Source organism: Armigeres subalbatus, chromosome 1, assembly GCF_024139115.2.
Source record: "Armigeres subalbatus isolate Guangzhou_Male chromosome 1, GZ_Asu_2, whole genome shotgun sequence".
NCBI lineage: Eukaryota > Metazoa > Arthropoda > Insecta > Diptera > Culicidae > Armigeres > Armigeres subalbatus.
In genome coordinates this window covers 20,067,185-20,086,334 of record NC_085139.1, presented here as the reverse complement: position 1 = coordinate 20,086,334, position 19,150 = coordinate 20,067,185, and the positions used below count along the sequence as shown (strand labels likewise).

Sequence of the window (19,150 nt, the reverse complement as noted above, 5' to 3'; positions counted from 1 at the left end):
TCATTCGGCCTAATGACCGTTCGGCCTAATGGCCTTCGGCCTAATGACCCAGCATGCTAAAAAAGATATATGCCAATAACACATAACTGAAAACCGTTTTTTTTAGTTTAGTTCCGGAATGTCAAGCGGAAACGTAGCGGGTGTGGGAATGCGTTCCAATAACAAAATTGAATCTCCTGGTGAGGGGGCTAGTTGCGGAGTGTGCCGTCGGATCGCCTTAGACTGTACTAATGGTCGGATGGTACAATGCGATGAGTGTGATGTGTGGTTCCATTACGATTGTGTGAATGTGAACGACAGTATTCGGGATTATGAATGGAGCTGTAACGGATGCGTGAGGACATCGCTGGATAAACAACGGCGAGCCTTGAGTGACCAGATGGGACTTCTTGATCAGCAGCAAAAGCAGTGTCAACAGGAGCAACAAAAAGAGCCTGAGTCTGAGGAACAGCGTCAGAAGCTTGAGCAGTGGCAGAAACAACAAGAGCTGCAGCAGCGAGAGCAGGAGCAGTTAAATTAGTTGCAGATGGGTAAGTTTCAGTTGCAGCAGCAGAAATTGCAGTTGGAAGCGGATACATCTGGACTCTGGAAACACCCCTACCGGTTTACGTCGACTTGGCGACGGTAGCTGCAAGACAGACGATAAAAGATCTCCCGAAGTTCGGTGGGGATCCTGAGGTTTGGCCACGTTTCATTGCAGCATACGAGCGAACTTCTAGAATGTGTGGTTTTAGGAACGATGAGCTGCTCGATCGTCTCGAGAGAAGTCTACATGACAAGGCATTGAACGCCGTTAAAAGCCTTCTTCTACACCCCGACAACGTTCCAGTGATCATGAGCCGATTGAAAACTCTCTTTGGTAATCCAAAATCCATCATGGAGACAATGGTCCGGAGAGTTCGGCGTCGTTGTTGACCTCGGTGTCACAGTTCAGAACTTTTGCGTGACTATACAAGTGTGTCAGTTGGACGAACGATTATACAACGTGGCATTGCTACAGGAGCTTGAGGGTAGCCTGCCATCGGCATTGAAAATGAAGTGGGCATTCCATCGAAAGGAGATTGGAGCTGCTACGTTATTGCATTTCAACGACCAAGCGCTCCAGCATAGAACGCGTCTGTAAATGCGCATCACAGCTCGTTGCCAAATTTGCTGCTGAAGTACGCGTGTGTCACGCTTCACGGCAAAGGAAGATCGATTACTACATACGCCTTCCTGGATGGAGGATCGACATCAACACTGGTGGAACACAGTTTATGGAAGGAACTCAATCTCAACGGCGAGAAGTCTCCGCTGTGCATTTCGTGGACAAGAGGGCAAGGAAGATATGAGCAAGAGTCGGTTATATTCTCAGCGGACATTTCCAGTGCTTCAAAATCAGGACAGCGCTTCCACCTTCCGGAGGTGCATACTGTACGTAGCCTAGTTCATCCTGAACAGTCAATGTCAGCGACCGAGCTAGCTAAGCATTTCGAGTATTTAACAGATCTACCAATTGACTCTTATGTTGTAGCAAAATCCCGAATTCTTTTGGGAGGGAGAAACAGCCAACGGCTGTACTAACTCGGCTAGGCTGGCTGGATGCAAAAAACGATGTTTCGTATAGCTACCACATCTGCCAATGCAAAGGACTTCATTCAGCAGTCAAGAGTTATTTCTCCCTCGATAGTCTCGGAGTACAACTCAACGGAACACCTTTGATGTCGAAAGACGACGAACGAGCGATGAAACTGTTACAAGAAAACACGGTTTTGCATAATAAACGATACGAGACCTGTCTGCTATGGCGATACAATGATGTTCGACTACTGTCGAGCAAAGCCGTGGCCCTGAAAAGGCAAAACTGCTTGAACAAGCGCATGGCTCGGGAACCAGTGCTGGCCAAGGCTCTTCAGAAGGAAGCCATGTACTCTGGACGTTCGTGATATCTGCCGATCTTTCCCGTTGTGAATCCCAATAGATCGGGTAAACAACGAATCGTCTGGGATGCTGCCGCTTAAGTGGGAAACCTTTCTCTCAATTCGTTTCTGCTGGAGGGATCAGACCAGGTTCGCCACATTCATAATTTTTCATATTTTTTCGGTTCTTTCACCAAATAAACTATGTTAGCTTTTGGCCATTTTCCTAAACGCATAGCTCGGAAATGGTTATTTTAGATATTTTGAATGAAAACGATGCAAAAAACTCAAAGGTGCAGCCCAATCAGGTTGTACGCAAAGGTGACGTAGGACTACGTAGCTATACGAAATGGAGGGTATTTTTCATCATAATTTGTATCAATTTATTAGCATTGTGCTCGGAGGTCAACCGAATCAAGAAACTGAAAGTAGCTCCCAGTTGGATGAACCAGCCGTGGAAAAGGAACGACTCATCGGCCGCAACGCCACTGAAGCCACTCGTCTATCTTTCAGTGGATATCATCAGAATCCTAGAAGACATTAGCTCAAAACTGTCCGGAATAAAGGAAAAATAAGCAGAATCGGAGGTGGCGCGAAACCAAACACAAATATATTAATTTGCAACGTTCGACTTCCGCCGGCGATGGAAGCGTACATGCATCGTTTTCTGTAGCGCTGGGGGAAAGTGAGCGGGACTTGAAGAATAAATTACAAACAGTCCTTTTCAGGACAAGAAGAGGTTTTGACCGTTGGGAAAATTATTTACCCAGGCAAACAGACTGTTCGGCTGTTTTAATGACAATGACGATTTTGGAAAGATTTATTGTTTTTAATAATGCGCCATTTGAAAAACTAAGGCAGCTAAACGTCATTTTTCACTAAGGTGGCGTCTTCATCGATTTGGCCGTCGTTGACGGAAAGTGAAATTTTCTGGCAAGATTCTTTGGTTTAGTTTCGTTAGTCATTAGAAATGATATCGGTTTTTTTTCGGGTTACTAACGTATGGCGACGACAGAAAGTTGCCCTTTGGTAGCACAACCACAAGCGCGCGTTGGAGGGAGATGATGCAATGAGTTTGTTCAAATGTATGGCGTCAGTAGCAGTCAAATGGAATTTCCTCACAAGATTTTGATTTGTTGTTGAGGTTGAATGACGACCACCAACGCAGACTTCCACCACCAATTCGATGATTTTCCTTTGAAAATGCTACCAGAGCGCCTTCGTGCTGCTGTGTTCGCTCCGCTGCGTCCGCTCTGCGTAAAATAGGAATGGGCGATACCGATACGATATATCGGGAATCGATATTTTCGCTCCGATTAATCGATATTTTGTATCGATTTTTTTAAGTTCGATATTTGACCGTATCGATTTTTTGATGTGTGATTCGATGATCTAAAATGGGAAATCTAAAGTTTTCTATTTCTTTTTTTTTGCTCGTGCTTTTAATTTTATCGGAATATCGATGTTTCAACGCCGCATCGATATTTCGATAATAAATACGAGAAAGGCAAAAACATCGATTCGGCAGTATCGATATTTTTCCGAAAAACGCCCATTCCTAGCGTAAAATCTTGCTCAACCACTCTCTGCGAAATCCAGATCAAAATGGCTCGAGCGCGCTGGAAAGCAGCTTTCTTGTATTCAATAAATTAAGCCCGTTAGTTCCGCCCCTTTGTGATCTGATATAAATGTAAATATAATGTGCACTCATAACGATAATGAAGGGGCGGGGCTAATGGAATTACTACATTAGATATAAGAAAGCTGCTTTTCGGCGCGCGCGAGCTATTTCGATCGGGGTTCCGCAGACAACGGACCGTTCGAAGGATGACAAATTCTAAGAATCCTATGAAATTTTCTTGCAAGATTCTGAATTTGTTTATGAGATGTTGTTTATCTAAGATGTGTATTGCTGCGAGGAATGACAACAGAAACTTGACTCAAGACGAAGTTTCTTCATATTACAAAACATTATCTCTTGGCATCTGTCTGTCCGAGCGACGTTAACCGATGGGTGGTTGCTGTAGATAGTTTCCACTGAGGTGGCGTCTTCATTGATTTTATACAAAAGCCACCATTTTATACATAAGAAGGTTGATCCGACTACCCGAAATAAACTTTCTTCAAAGTGTAAAACTCAATCGTAAATACCGAATTTGATAGCGCGTCGGAGGGAGATCACTAAAGGCAACCAAGCTACCACGCCAAACCCGATGCCACCGATACAGTCCATTAACGCAATTAACTCTTTTTTTTTTCCATAAAATGTTGGTCCTGAGAAGAACCAATTTTTCTTTTCCCAATGCTCCTTTCCAACTAACTGACACCACAATTTTTGGCACTGGCGGTGCGGGATCGCCACAGTGCTATTTTTATGGTCAACCCTTTCTTCATATGAAATGCTGGTTCGTTGAGGTTGAATGATCTGCAGCAACACATCGAGCACCACCACCAATGCGATGGATTTCCTTTGAAAATGTTATTAGTGCCTCCGTGATGCTGTGTCCGCTCCGCTGCGATCGCTTTGATGCGTCTGCTCTGTGTGAAACCTTGTTCAAACTGAGGATTAGATCGAAACCCGCAAGTGATTGATTTTTGATGTCTGTGCTAGTGATGCATGTACGTGATTGGTTGGTTGGTCTATTTCTAAACTTTTTATCAATTATCGATAATAAATAGTTAAAAATCAGTATTTTCAAATAAATACAAAGAAGCGTTGACTCATCCTTGATCGAATGGTCCAAAAAAATTGAAAATCCATCGAGAAACGGCTGAGATATTAAAGTTCAAAATCTATCATATTTTCGTGACGGTCCCCGATTTTCGCAATCCTAAAGTGTACCCCAATATAGAAAACACAGACGTAGTCCTACGTCAAAATATTCCAAATTTGATATGAAATTTGATCTGTCCCAAATATGGCTTTGGGTCAATTGGCATAAAGGTATTCACATAACGCCATTTGGCATAAGGTCATTTGGTGTAAAGACCATCGAGGACACGTTCTTATATATTTAGACTGATGGAAGACATTTTTCGAAAGGACGAACAAACGAAATGGCAGAACAACTTCCGGGAAGGAGATCACATTCATCATTGACTTATTCCAGGCAAACGGCCACTCCCGAAAAAAGAATTTCAATTCCCGTTGCTCGATACCGGACGAATACCTTCTTTTAAAGAAGCAATCAAATCCACCAATGCCTTAATCCAGGTAAACGCTGACTTCTCACATCAACCATTGCCTTATTTTGGGCAAAATCCATTCCATTGCCATTACCTTAATCCAGGCAAGCACCTACTTTTAGAGAAGGGATCACGTCCACAATTGCCCAGTTCCGGACAAACGCTCACCTTCAAAGAAGGGGTCAAATTAACTATTGCCTTATTCTGGGCAAACGCCTTCTTCCCGAGCAACACAAGTCAGACAACAATGGTTGCAGCAACTCGACTAAATCTGGGCACATTTGGGCACTATGGTTTTAAAGAAGGGATCACATCTGCTATTGCCTTAATCCGGACAAAGGCCTACTTTTAAAGAAGGCAACACATCTACCCTTCCCTTAACCCGGGCAAGTGTTTACTTTTCAAGCATGGATCACATCCACCATTCCCTAGCAGGGTGGTGGCATTGAGAGCATCGCGAGCGAATTTGGTGCAGTTTTTTTTAGACTTTGTTATCGTGATTTTTTATTTTACATATAAGTTCATCACGTGATTTGGTGCAGTGCGACGAACAAACATTAGACACCTAGATGAATCAACATCATCGCCCCGGTGGTCAGAGTCGGAGCGTACTACGTTTCCCGTTTGTAAGTTGTGCAACGTTCAAGCATTGATTTGGTATCGGAAGGATCGATTGAGGTATATGAGAGTCAGTTGCCACAGTTAATGCGTTGGTGGCTCTGGTGTGTCTCGACGAATGCTTAGCTTAGAGGTGGGCAAGGAGGATTCCGGGCCTCTTGAAAGGAGGCTTCCGGGTCTCTTGAAAGGAGGCTTCCGGGCCTCTTGAAACTGGCTTCCGGGCTTCTTGAAAGGAGGCTTCCGGGCCTCTTGAAAGGAGGCTTCCGGGCCTCTTGAAAGGAGGCTTCCGGGCTTCTTGAAAGGAAGCTTCCGGGCCTCTTGAAAGGAGGTTTCCGGGCCTCATGAAAGCAAGCTCTCGGGCCTCTTGAAAGGAGGCTGCTGGGCCTCTTGAAAGGTGTCCTAAGAGCCTCTTTAAGGTCTGAGGGAAGGGTTTTCCGTTAAAAAAGCACGTGGTAGCACTCTTTGAGAGAGAAAATTGCCCAATTCAGGGCGCCAGAATGTCGCTGTCAGTGTAGACAAAATTATTTCAGCATTATGCAGTTTACAATTGCTTGAGAATTTGCCGTAAACGGAGAACAAAAGAAATTGACAACAATGGGGAAGAAATATATCTCTCACGTAGTGGTTCGGCGAGAGAACAGCAGCAGCGCCGACCAATCACGCAATGCGGAAATCAAAATAAACAAACACCAGCTGGTTTTGTAAAATAAAAACATGAGCCGTTTCTAGAACAACATTAGAAAATATCGTGAGAAGATTTCTGTACAAGGTTTCCACACAAGCTTTGAAAAGGATTTAGGTGATACCAGTAGTGCTGGTGTAAGTAAGACAAATAAGACAAATAAGACAAACAAAACAAATAAGCTAAATAAGACAAATAATACAAGTAAGACAAATAAGACAAATAAGATAGATAAGACTAAGAAGGAAAATAAAGTAAGTTTCTCTAAGAACTCCTTCGGAAGTTCCTCCAGGAATTCTTTCGGAAGTTCCTCCAGGAATTTCTTCGGAAGTTCCTCCAGAAATTACTGGGGAAGTTCCTCCAAGAATTCCTTCGGAGGAACTTCCGGAGGAGTTCCAGGAGGAACTTCCGGATGAATTCCAGGAGGAACTTCCGGAGGAATTCCTGGAGGAACTTCCGGAGGAATTCCTGGAGGAACTTCTGGAGGAATTTCCGGTGGAATTCCTGGAAGAAATTCCGGAGGAATTTTTGTAGAAACTTCTGGAGGAATTCCTGGAGGAACTTCCGGAGGAATCACTGGAGGAACTTCCGCAGTAATTCCTGAAGGAACTTCTGGAGGATTTCCTGGAGGAATTCCCGGAGGAACTTCCGGAGGAATTCCCGGAGGAACTTCTGGAGGAATACCCGGAGGGACTTCCGTATGAATTTGTCTTGTTTATCTTATTTGTCCTATTTGTCTTATTTTCTTCATTTGTCTTATTTGTCTTATTTCTTTTATTTTGCTTATTTGTTCTATTTGTCTTGTTTGTTTTATTTATTTTCGATTGTTCATCTCATCAAATTCCTATATTTGATTTCAATTTATATATTTGGTATCCTCGTGTTCACAAATAGGAATACGCTTTTTTCCAGTGTCACGCTAGGTACAAAGTTGACGGACTTTCTACCGCTCTCAGCGCTCCTTTCCTGCCGTGCGCCGCAAGAAAATATGCTGTTGGCTGTTCTCCCGAAATGGTAACTTTTGTATGGAATTTAAAAAACTTGGTTGAAGTAAAAAGAGCTTCCTGCAAAATTTATTGCGGTGACATATACTTTCTATTACATCAAAATGGTCGTTGAAAAAATTCAAACTTTTGTCAGTTGGGTTTTGCGAAATTCGGTTCCTTTGTGCCTCAAATCATCGGAGAGAGTTACTGAGAAGCGAAAATTTCAGTTGTACAATTTTTCAGTATTTAGAGCTTAATTCAAATTTGGGAAATAGTAGGTCCATGAAATTTTGTAGGAACATTCCTTGATAAATTTCAAAGAGATTGTCAGTTGGGATAAGCGAAATTCGTTCCCAGTTCCGAGTTATAGACATTTTAGTACGAAAATAGCGCTCTACCGCGAGAGAGCTTCCCTCAGACCTTAAAGAGACTTCCGAGCCTTCTGAAAGTAGGCTTTCAAGCCTTCTGAAAGTAGGCTTTTAAGCCTGAAGGGAGGCTTCCGGCCCTCTAGAAAGGCGTCCAGGCCTCTTGAAAGGATGTATTTGAGCCTTTTGAAAGGAGGCTTCTGGGCCTCTTGAAAGGAGGCTTCCGGGCCTCTTGAAAGAAGGCTTCCGGGCCTCTTGAAAGGAGGCTTCCGGGCCTCTTGAAAGGAGGCCTGGCCTCTTTAAAGGAGGCTTCCGGGCCTCTTGAAAGGAGGCTTCTGGGCCTCTTGAAAGTAGTCTCTTCCGGGCCTCATGCAAGGAGGCTTCCGGGCCTCTTGAAAGGAGACTTCCGGGCCTCTTGAAAGGAGGCTTCCGGGCCTCTTGAAAGGAGGCTTCCGGGCCTCTTGAAAGGAGGCTTCCGGGCCTCTTGAAAGGAGGCTTCCGGGCCTCTTGAAAGGAGGCTTCCGGGCCTCTTGAAAGGAGGCTTCCAGGCCTCTTGAAAGGAGGCTTCCGGGCCTCTTGAAAGGAGGCTTCCGGGCCTCTTGAAAGGAGGCTTCCGGGCCTCTTGAAAGAAGGCTTCCGGGCCTCTTGAAAGAAGGCTTCCGGACCTCTTGAAAGGAGGCTTCCGGGGCTTTTGAAAGGAGGCTTCTGGACCTCTTGAAAGGAGGCTTCCGGGCCTCTTGAAAGGAGGCTTCCGGGACTCTTGAAAGGAGGCTTCCGGGCCTCTTGAAAGAAGGCTTCCGGGCCTCTTGAAAGAAGGCTTCCGGACCTCTTGAAAGGAGGCTTCCGGGGCTTTTGAAAGGAGGCTTCTGGACCTCTTGAAAGGAGGCTTCCGGGCCTCTTGAAAGAGGCTTCCGGTCTCTTGAAAGGAGGCTATCAAGACTCTTGAAAGGAGATTTTTGAACCTTGTGAAGGAGGCTTCCGAACCTCTTGAAACGAGTCTTCTGAGCCTCTTGAAAGGTGTCCTAAGAGCCTCTTTGAAGAGACTTCCGAGCCTTCTGAAAGTAGGCTTTCAAGCCTGAAGGAAGGCTTCCGGGCCTCTAGAAAGGCTTCCAAGCCTCTTAAAAGAATGTATTTGGGCCTCTTGAAAGGAGGCTTAAGGGCCTCTTGAAAGGAGGCTTAAGGGCCTCTTAAAAGGAGGTTTAAGGGCCTTTTGAAAGAAGGCTTCCGGGCCTCTTGAAAGGAGGCATCCGAGGCTTTTGAAAGAAGGCTTCCAGGCCTCTTGAAAGGAGGCTTCCGTGCCTCTTCCGGGCCTCTTGAAAGGAGGCTTCCGAACCTCTTGAAAGAAGGCTTTAGGGCCTCTTGAAAGAGGCTTCCGGGTCTCTTGAAAGAAGATTCCCGTGTCTGTTGACAGGAGGCTTTCAAGACTCTTGAAAGGAGACTTTTGAACCTTTTGAAAGAGGCCTCCGAACCTCTTGAAAAGAGTCTTCTGAGCCTCTTGAAAGGTGTCCTAAGAGCCTCTTTAAAGAGACTTTCGAGCCTCCTGAAAGTAGGCTTTCAAGCCTGAAGGAAGGCTTCCGGGCCTCTTGAAAGGAGGCTTCCGGGTCTCCTGAAAGAAGGTTTCCGTGTCTATTGAAAGGAGGCTTTCAAGACTCTTGAAAGGAGACTTTTGAACCTTTTGAAGGAGGCCTCCGAACCTCTTGAAAAGAGTCTTCTGAGCCTCTTGGAAGGTGTCCTAAGAGCCTCTTAAAAGAGACTTCCGAGCCTCCTGAAAGTAGGCTTTCAAGCCTGAAGGGAGGCTTCCGGCCCTCTAGAAAGGCTTCCAGGCCTCTTGAAAGGATGTATTTGGGCCTCTGGAAAGGAGGCTTCCGGGCCTCTTGAAAGGAGGCTTCCGAGCCTCTTGGAAGGAGCCTTCTTGGCCTCTTGAAAGGAGGCTTCCGGGACTCTTGAAGGAGGCTTCCGGCCTCTTGAAAGGAGGCTTCCGGGTCTCTTGAAAGGAGGCTTCCGGGGCTCTTGAAAGGAGGCTTCCGGGCCTCTTGAAAGGGGGCTTCCGGGCCTCACTTAATAACTCCGGAACGCAATCACCAATCTAACCAATTCTAAATAGTGGAAATTTTCTGGGGAATGCTATTTGTTGTGAGTGAATCGAACTGAAAATCGAGATGTGTCTTACATTTTGTAGTACACTTACGGATTTAGGATCATGTGGCCGAATGCCGTTTGGTATAACAGTTGATTTTTCTGTTTCTTATGTAGTGTGTGGAGGGAGAAATGAGAAATGTAAAGAGAGATGTGAAAAGTGAAGAATGAGACGCGAATAGTTAAAAAAAGAAGGTGAAGAGATATCCGAAGTGACAAGTATGTACTGAGAAGTGAGAAATGAGTAGTGTGTGATGAAAAGTGAAAGTGAGAAGTGAGTAGTGAGAAATGAAGAAAAAGAAAAGAGAAATGAGAAGTGAGGAATGAGGAGTAACAAATGAAAAGTAAGAAGTTAGTGGTGAGAAGTTAGATGTGATAGGTGAAAAGTGAGAAGTGAGAGGTAAGATGTGAGTAGGAAGGGAGAAGCGAGACTTGAAAATGAGTGGTGAAAGGTTCGACAGGAGCAAGAATAGAGATGAAAGACTGAAGAAAGAAATAGGAAGTGAATAGAATAAAATAAGAAGTAGAAAGAAGAAAAAAGAAGGAAATAAGCAAAAACAGAAAAAAAAAACAAAAGAAGAAAGAAGAAAGAACTAAAAAGTGATAAGGCAAGAGAAACCAAGAAGAAGAAGAAAAACCCAGATTAATCCACCTAGCGGTGATGATGCCTTTCTCGTGCGGTTAAAAATAGTATTTTGGGCATTACTTCTGAGCCCATTGTCCGATCGGGCCAATTTTCAATAGGAAACAATGGGGCAGGATTCTGCGTCGAATGCAGCCTGTTGTGAGGGAATCCGTTTAGGGTAAGTGCATTAAAAGTGAGCTAGACATTTTTTCGCGCTTTTTTCTGAGAAAAAGTATTTTGGCCATAACTCCCAAGCCCATAATCCGATCCGGCCAATTTTCAATAGAAAATAATGGGGCAGAATACTGCGTCAAATGCAACCTGTTGCGAAGAAATCGGTCAAGGGTAAGTACAAAAAAAGTGAGCGAGACTTTTTTACGCGCTTTTTATTCCGCTAAAGTTATTCCAAGACCCAATTTTTTGGCATTTTGTGCAGCTTCGATCGTTTTGGAGTAGCAACTCCGAATTTCATGAACATCCTGCCTTCGCTCATAATAGAGGATTTTCTGTTAAACGGGCACAAGTAATATGGGTAATATGCAAACCCACAACATGAACAAATGCGTCTTCACCAGTAAAATGGTAAACGATGGAGGACATATTAAGTGGTTTGAATTTGGTTACCAAACGTCCTGTATCGCATACCCTTAAACACTGGAGCAGTGTGATGCTAAGCCGGCTTGTGCTCATTCGAACTTACCTCAGGAACGGTAGAAAATTAACCGCCATCGAAACTCCGATATGCTTGACGCCTTCCTCCTGGAGGTGCTGCAGATACTGCCACGTTGCATCGTCCCGTTCGTACTTCAGTCCGAACACGATGTCATTCATCAGATTTCCTAGAATGTGATGCACCAACGGTGCAGGATCAAAGGCAAACACTTTCTCCGATTCCCTTTTCAAATCCTGCCACCGAAGGTCACAACAAAAGAGATCAAAAGCCATTCTGGGAAATTGAATTCAGGAATTCGATAAACAACTCCCGAGGAGGGTTGGCGTTTGCCGCATCGCCGTCGGAAGGAGGCGCAGGAGAATCTACACAAAAATTCCATACCTGTAAAAGTTCATTCACACCGGCCAAGATGCGGGCTTCGAGCGTTGAGCGCGTTGGGCCAAATTTCGTCATGCCCATCTTGCGCAGCCATTCGGTTGAGAGACGCCGTTGATCTCGCCATAGATTGCCTTCTGCGCAGATGATTCCTGGAAATGAGAAAAAAAGAACAACCGAAAAGGCAAATGCATCATCATAATCGTTCTCGTTGGTTTCCATTCCTTTCCCAGAACTAGTGCATATTTTGGCCTCGAAAGGTGCAACGAACACTTCTCATACATTCCCGAACGCGTGATCGTTCCAGGAATCGTCTTCATGTATCATGGTCGGATCTGGGAAAAAAGGCACCGGAAATAGCGCACATAATTGGCCCCGTTCTTCGGGATCTCAAGAATGTTACATTAACCTTGAAAATTGGGATGATTCACCTCAATCGTTTCCATCGGGCATTTTGGATGCGGTGAGTCAGTTGCTCATCGCACCTGGCTTTGCCGCCAAAATATCAACGAATTAATTGAGAGTGAAAGATTATAAAACAGATTTTTTTTCATTATTAAGATGCCTTTTGGACAATATGACTTGTTTCGGGATGGTCCGGTACAATTCTAAGCCTAGCTTGCGATTTACCACACATCCTGATTCGGCAAAGTGAGATCAGTCTCAATTCCTTGCCCAATATTTGAGCAATAAGCTGCATTCGATCTGAAACATTTCTATTGGATAATTTATTCTTATCACCGCCTTCGCCAGATCCGATAGTCTAAATTTACTTTTTGCAATTGCAGGTCGTGTATCGAAAGCTCCATAACATCCTCAAACGACTGCAGCAAGCCGTAAAAATAAAAATCCAACCACACAACCGAAGCGCCTTAAACCAGAATCTTCTGTCAAGCTACCCCACCATTGCGGGCGCCCCATCATCCCTCCCAACACCCGACCGGTGGTAACGCGAAGTTGTTTGTTCCGAATGACAGACGCTTTCGGTGTATATCAAGATGAGTCAAGAACATCAGATTAAAACCGAAAGCGAATTCTTTCCTTCGCAACCGCACCGCACTGGATTTTCATTTCATTTAGCACCGTTTTCACTTTTGTGTGCATATCGCTCCTTTCCTGTGCGTTCTTGATTGAAACCGCAAGTTGCACAAGAAAAGCAAGAAGTTTGAATGTGCTGTTGTGAGTTCTGATGAATGTATAGGAAGAATGTGTATGTGAGCAAGTAAATTAATGGGAATTATTAAAAAATAAATATTCTAATTATGCCGTTACATATATTATTGAAAAATATGTTCTAATTCTAAAAAAACATATGACCTAATGTCCTAATTCGAATGAACAACCTTGCAAATAGAAAATTCAAAAATAAAACTAACAAATAAACAACAAAATTAACAAAAAAACTAAAATGTTGGTAAAAGAATGCTTTGGAAATAAAAACATTTAAAACACATTTCTGATCTAATGTAATGCGCGTTGAAAATCGATTCAACAGGCTTCTTCTCTCAAACACCTATGGTGTTGTGTTCAACAACGCTTCCAAGAATCGTGGCCGTTAGAATTTTCAAGAACTTTCATGAATGACTCAGGACGCTCCCGACCGGCAGCATCTGTCTGCGCGCAGGGTTGTGTGTGTGCCTGTTGAATGATTCGATTGCTATCCCTCCTAATCACCTAAACCAATTAAGTTGAGTCGCTTACCGTGTCCTCCCATTATTCCGTGGGTGATGAACAGTGGTGCACGTCCGGTTGTTTCCTCGCGTTTTAGGGTGTCCCTAATGAGGTCCGGAGAGGTTAGGACGACCGCGTCTACCTGTCCCATCTGAAGACTAAAGATGGGGCCGTACATTTGGCCGAGATTGGTGAGCGTTACGTACGGTTTGGTGGAGCTGATGAATGGCAAATATCCCACTATGGGAAGCCCCATCGGGCCGGGTGGTTTTCCACGGCGACTCACGGCGTTCCATAGTAGGTATGATAAAAATGATATAGCTGCGAGGATTAAGTACATCTGAAAAGAAAGGTCAATGAGATGTAACAACTTATCGGATCTTCATTTGTGAATAATAAAATTCATATTAGGATTTTCTTATATGTTTCTATGATTTTTGGCAAACCCTGCCTGATTGAAAAAAAGTACAAAAACGAAATATAAAAATAAATTGTAAAAATTACGCATTATTCTGGCCTTTTGCATATCGCCTTACTAAACAAAAAAAATCGGCAAAAGGTTTATGAGCAGGGGTGGTAGCGACCGATGTCGCTCAAAATAGTGACCTTAGTGTCAAAAGCTGATTAAAAAAGGGACCAAATAATGACTTTTAGTTTCAGTAGCAAGTTCGATGAGATGAAATCAAGCGTTTTTGGGTCAAATGAGAATTTTTTTTCGAAATTTGTGGCGGAAAACATCTTTCATTCACCACTCTTTTCTCTTAGAACGAACTCAGAAGAGAAACGAAAATCGTACACACACACTAGCTTTTATCTAATTAGTGACTATGTAAAATTATATTGCCCTCTCTTTTAATCCCACGGAAATTTTACTCAATATCTGTCAAAAGCAGTACTATTCAAAACTATAGACCGTTCCGATAATAATAAATACACTTGGTTTATTGAATAACTCCAATTTTTTTCAAGTAATCTACTATTTTATGGTTACATATAGCCCAACATTTTATTTACTTTCATGTAGCATCGAGTATTGGAGAATGTTTATAATATTTGTCATGTTCTATGAATTTTTATTTCCCATTGTTTTGAGGAATTTGCACAACATGCTTTAATAACCTCCCACACAATCCCAAAACCTCCCGTGGCACCTATGAGAGGTCGTAGATTTCTCTGCATCTTTCTTAATTAGGTGTTCAACCAACCATCCTTCCCCTTCCTCAGCATTCGCAAGGACGTGGCCAGGACAGACCTCGACTAGTACAGTACGACTATGTACGGAGAGTACATTGCTTCCATCTAAGAGGTGATTAGTCCAAAATCAATATCTGTGGTAACGGATGAAAGTGATGCTACTCTCATACAATAATCTTGACTTGTACCACCTACGAAATTGTGCGAATTGCTCAATGCTAATGCTAATTTAACAGTTCAACTTTTTTTCTAGGTAATTTACCAAAAAACACGTTCCAAAAACATCCCATTTTGTGCAAAAAATCACAAAAATGTGTGTTGTGTAAAAAATCAAACCTTCATATTTTCTTAATTTTCAGCAAAAAAATCGGAACTAATATATCACGTAAAAGTGTATTATGTAATCTTTAAGAGGAATCGACATTTTCATAAAATATCAAGCGCCATTCCAATTGCCGATTATTTCTTAGTGTATTTATAATTATCGGAACGATCTATATGAGTAGTCTTGCGAGCAAAACATGGTTATCACTCATAAGACCTGTTTTTATTTTCCGAAAAATGATTTCTCTGCGAAAATCTGCGTGAATGAGCATTCTCTTCTCGTGAGAATGAGTGGAAATTGCGTTCACGGGATTAGCTGACCACCTACTTGAGAAAGATGCAGAGAACTCTACGATTTGTCATAGGTGCCACGGTAGTTTTTGGAATTTTTTTGTGCAGAAGGGACAACAGTACGGATCGTTTTGAAAGAACACGAAATAAAAATTATGAAGATTCAGATACAACGAACCTGGAATTGAACGCTCAACCTCCTGCTTATAATGCAGAATTATGCTCTCTGAACTTTTAAATATTTTTCCTCCAAAATACGCGGATTTTCTAAACTTGCTGTGTGTATTCATGAACAATTTTTGCTATCGAATTCGATAGCGCGTGCAATCTTCAGTTAGAGAGACATTCCCTCTTTATGATATCTACTCAATAATTTTTGCCTTTCGCGTATACTAAGTATACGTAAAGGCTATAGGATCACTCCAAAATTATGTATGTGTGTAATACACAGGAAAGGCACCATCACCACTAGGTGGATTATTCTGTTTTTTTTTTTTAACAAACCCTTCATTAGATCTGTCAAATCTACAAAAATATAGTCGCTTGAGAGTATCAATGATTAAGTCTCCTTCAAAATCCAATTATCCTGAAATTGTGGTGGAATGTTGACATTTTTATCCGTGAAGGTCATTAAGCATTTAAACGGCTTTGTGTTGTGAAAAAATGATAGCTGTTGGGCGACAATAGACGAATTGATAAGTTTGTGAATTTATTGCTGATGGCTCATTTGCCGTGAAGCGTTACGGAGCCGGAATCAGGTTTAACAATACATTTCTTGATTCTTATACATAGTGTTAGTTTTGGGGAACCGAAAGACTCGCGGTTTAGTCGAGGTTAGGGAATACAATAATACAGTAGGAAGGAAAGGATTTTAGGGTACTTAAGTAATTACAATGCTGATGTTCACAAAGTTGACATTCCTCGCGATGTTTCACATCTGTAACGGGACAAACAAACTTTTGACGTAGGACTACGTCTGTGTTTTTTTTTTGGAGACAACGACGAGAAGAAGGCATACGGAAGGGATTGAATACAGACATTGAAATGTAAAATAAGAGGAAGACATTCGTAATGGGGTTCGACAGACAAGGGAATGGGTAGACAATGATTACAGTCTTACATCAGCAACTTTCAAAAATTGGTGGACCACGGACATGTACTCAAGATGAAGGCCCGACAACACTTCCCTAATAGGCTTTGGTTGTTTTCCTCGGACCCGGAGATGTTCAGTTAGCGCAGATCTGGGGCCACGATGCTCCTCGCACGCCCATACGACATGATCGATGTCCTGATAATCCTCTCCGCAAACACAGAGATTGCTTTCCGAGAGTCCCACTCTGAAAAGGTGTGCGTTTAAAGTGTAGTGATTGGACATTAGACGACACATGGTTCGAATGAAGTCTCGTCCTATATTCAATTTGAACCATGGACGCTTCGACACCTGCGGGCGAATAGAATACAACCATCTACCAATCTCCCCATTTGTCCATTTCTGCTGCCAGCTGATCAAAGTTTCCTGACGAACTAATGAGAAAAATTCATCGAAGGTGATTTGCCGATCGTAAATATCACCTTCCATAGCGCCCACCTTAGCCAAAGAGTCCGCTTTCTCATTTCCCGGGATCGAGCAATGAGAAGGGACCCAAGCCATGGTGATTGTGAATGACCGTTTCGATAGAGCACTCAAAGCTTTCCTTATCCGCTTTCGGTGATACGCTGAGTGCTTCACCGGTTTCATTGACCGAACAGCCTCCAATGAACTTAGACTGTCGGTGAAGATGAAAAAGTGGTCAGGAGGTAGGGATGCGATTTGTTCGAGTAAATAGTGTATAGCTGCTAGCTCAGCAGTATACACGGAACTAGGCTCTTTGAGCTTAAAGTAGGCGCTATGAAAAACGTTGAAAACACCGAAACCAGTGGAGTCATCCATTTTTGACCCGTCAGTGAAAAAGCTTCTCTTGTCGCTGGCATGCCCGTATTTGCTTGCAAATAATAGAGGTATGACCTCCGCACGAAGAAAGTCTGGTATTCCATGAACCTCCTGCTTCATGGACAGATCAAAAGTAACAGAGGAACTGTAAGAGTCTAAGAAGTTAGCACGATTGGTGTCAACCGAAGATGGGCTTACCTCCAGCGTCATATACCAGTGGTAAATACTCATGAATCGAGATTGAGGGTTTTGTTCAAGCAGCTTCTCGAAGTTGTCAATGACCAATGAATTGAGAACCTCACAGCGGATGAGGAACCGGAGCGATAATTCCGCGAAACGATCTGTTAGTGGCAGTACTCCCGCAAGTACTTCCAAGCTCATTGTATGTGTCGAATTCATACATCCTAACGCGATACGGAGACAGCGGTACTGAATCCTTTGAAGCTTCAGCATGTGTGTTTTAGCCGCGGACTGGAAGCAGAAACTACCGTATTCGAGGACCGACAAAATGGTTGTTCGGTACAACGTGATAAGATCTTCGGTTGAAGTTGACCCGTTTCTGGCATTTTTGTGCCAGATACACAATGTGCTTCCCGAAGGTGCATTTTGAGTCGAACCAGACCCCGAGGTATTTAGAAGACATGCTATGAGTGATTGTCTTACCCATCAGTTGAAGCGAGAACTTAGCCGGCTTATGTTTTTTTGAAAAGACAACCATTTCAGTTTTTTTCGGGGAGATGAATACCCAGCTTTAAAGCCCAAGCAGACAAATTGTCCAAAGTATCTTGCAATGATCCTTGCAGATCAACCGCTGTTGGCCCCGAAATGGATACAAAACAATCATCTGCAAGCTGTCTCAACGAGCAATTTGGCATGAGACATTCATCAATGTCTCTGACGTAAAAATTGTAAAGTAGGGGGCTCAAATATGAACCCTGGGGGAGACCCATGTAGCTAATTCGTGAAGTTGCCGAGTCACCATGAGAAATACTCATACGCTTCTCTGACAACAAATTGTACAAATAATTGTTTAAAATTGGTGAAAGTCCACACGAGTGGAGTTTGTCGGATAAGACATCGACGCAAACTGAATCAAAAGCCCCCTTAATGTCCAAAAAAACTGAGCCCATTTGCTCTTTTTTAGCGAAGGTAAGCTTAATTTCTTAAGAAAGCAACGCAAGACAGTCGTTCGTTCCCTTGCCCCTGCGGAAACCAAATTGTGTATCTGACAAAAAACTATTCGATTCAACCCATTTGTCTAGCCGGAAGAGGATCATCTTCTCCAACACCTTCCGAAGGCAGGAAAGCATCGCGATTGGGCGATACGAATTATAATCCGACGCAGGTTTTCCGGGCTTCTGGATGGCTATCACCCTCACTTGCCTCCAATCATCCGGAACAATGTTGCACTCCAGTAACTGGTTGAACAAGCTCAATAAGCGCCTCTTCGCGACGTCTGGGAGGTTTTTTAGCAAATTGAACCTGATTCGATCCATCCCTGGAGCGGAATTGTTACATGAAAGGAGAGCAAGTGAGAATTCAATCATCGAAAAGGGACGATCCATATCATCCCTGTCAGCAAAAGCATCACGTAGCTCTTGCCTCACCAGTACCGAATCCGGACAAACTTTCTTTGCGAAGTCGAGTATCCACCGCGACGAGCTTTCACGATCTTCGTTTACGGACGACGCGTTGCGCATTCTCCTCCCGACGATCCACAGAGTTTTCATTGAAGTCTCGCGCGATAAAACTTCAACAAAAGTGTGCCAATATCCACGTTTCTTCACTTTGACCAGCTTCTTGAACTGGATCTCGAGCGCGATGTACCGTTTGTGAAGAACGATCGATCCGTGTTTCCGAAATTTCTTAAATGCGTTAGATTTCTCACGATAGAGCTGTGTGCACTCGGTGTCCCACCACGGACTATGTGGTTTCCTACGAACCGAAGCTCCTGGCACCGGCCGGCGTTGTGCATGGAGAGCGCTGTCAATAACCAACTGAGATAGAAACTGGTACTCTTCCCGCGGTGGAAGTGTTTCTATCGACTGTATGCCATCAATGATGGCCTCCCCATTAGACTGGCCCAGGATACAAAAAGTCGTCCGATTCTACGGGGCACCCCCCAGGATTTTGCCTTTGGGTAAGAAAATCATTCTCTGAAAATTTCAGCATGATCGGTTATTGCATAGGCTGGCG

The 19,150-nt window shown here is 43.4% G+C and overlaps 1 protein-coding gene across 1 annotated transcript in view; it reads right to left on the bottom strand.

Moving 5' to 3' along the window:
- Positions 1 to 19,150, bottom strand: part of LOC134222520 (cytochrome P450 306a1) — a 53,752-nt gene that overhangs the window by 25,172 nt on the left and 9,430 nt on the right. The window contains exons 2-4 of the mRNA XM_062701671.1: positions 13,246 to 13,555; positions 11,551 to 11,696; positions 11,197 to 11,402 (exon numbers count right to left, since the gene is read on the bottom strand). Of these exons, the coding sequence (XP_062557655.1) occupies positions 11,197 to 11,402; positions 11,551 to 11,696; positions 13,246 to 13,555 (662 nt within the window). The remainder of the gene's footprint in view (positions 1 to 11,196; positions 11,403 to 11,550; positions 11,697 to 13,245; positions 13,556 to 19,150) is intronic.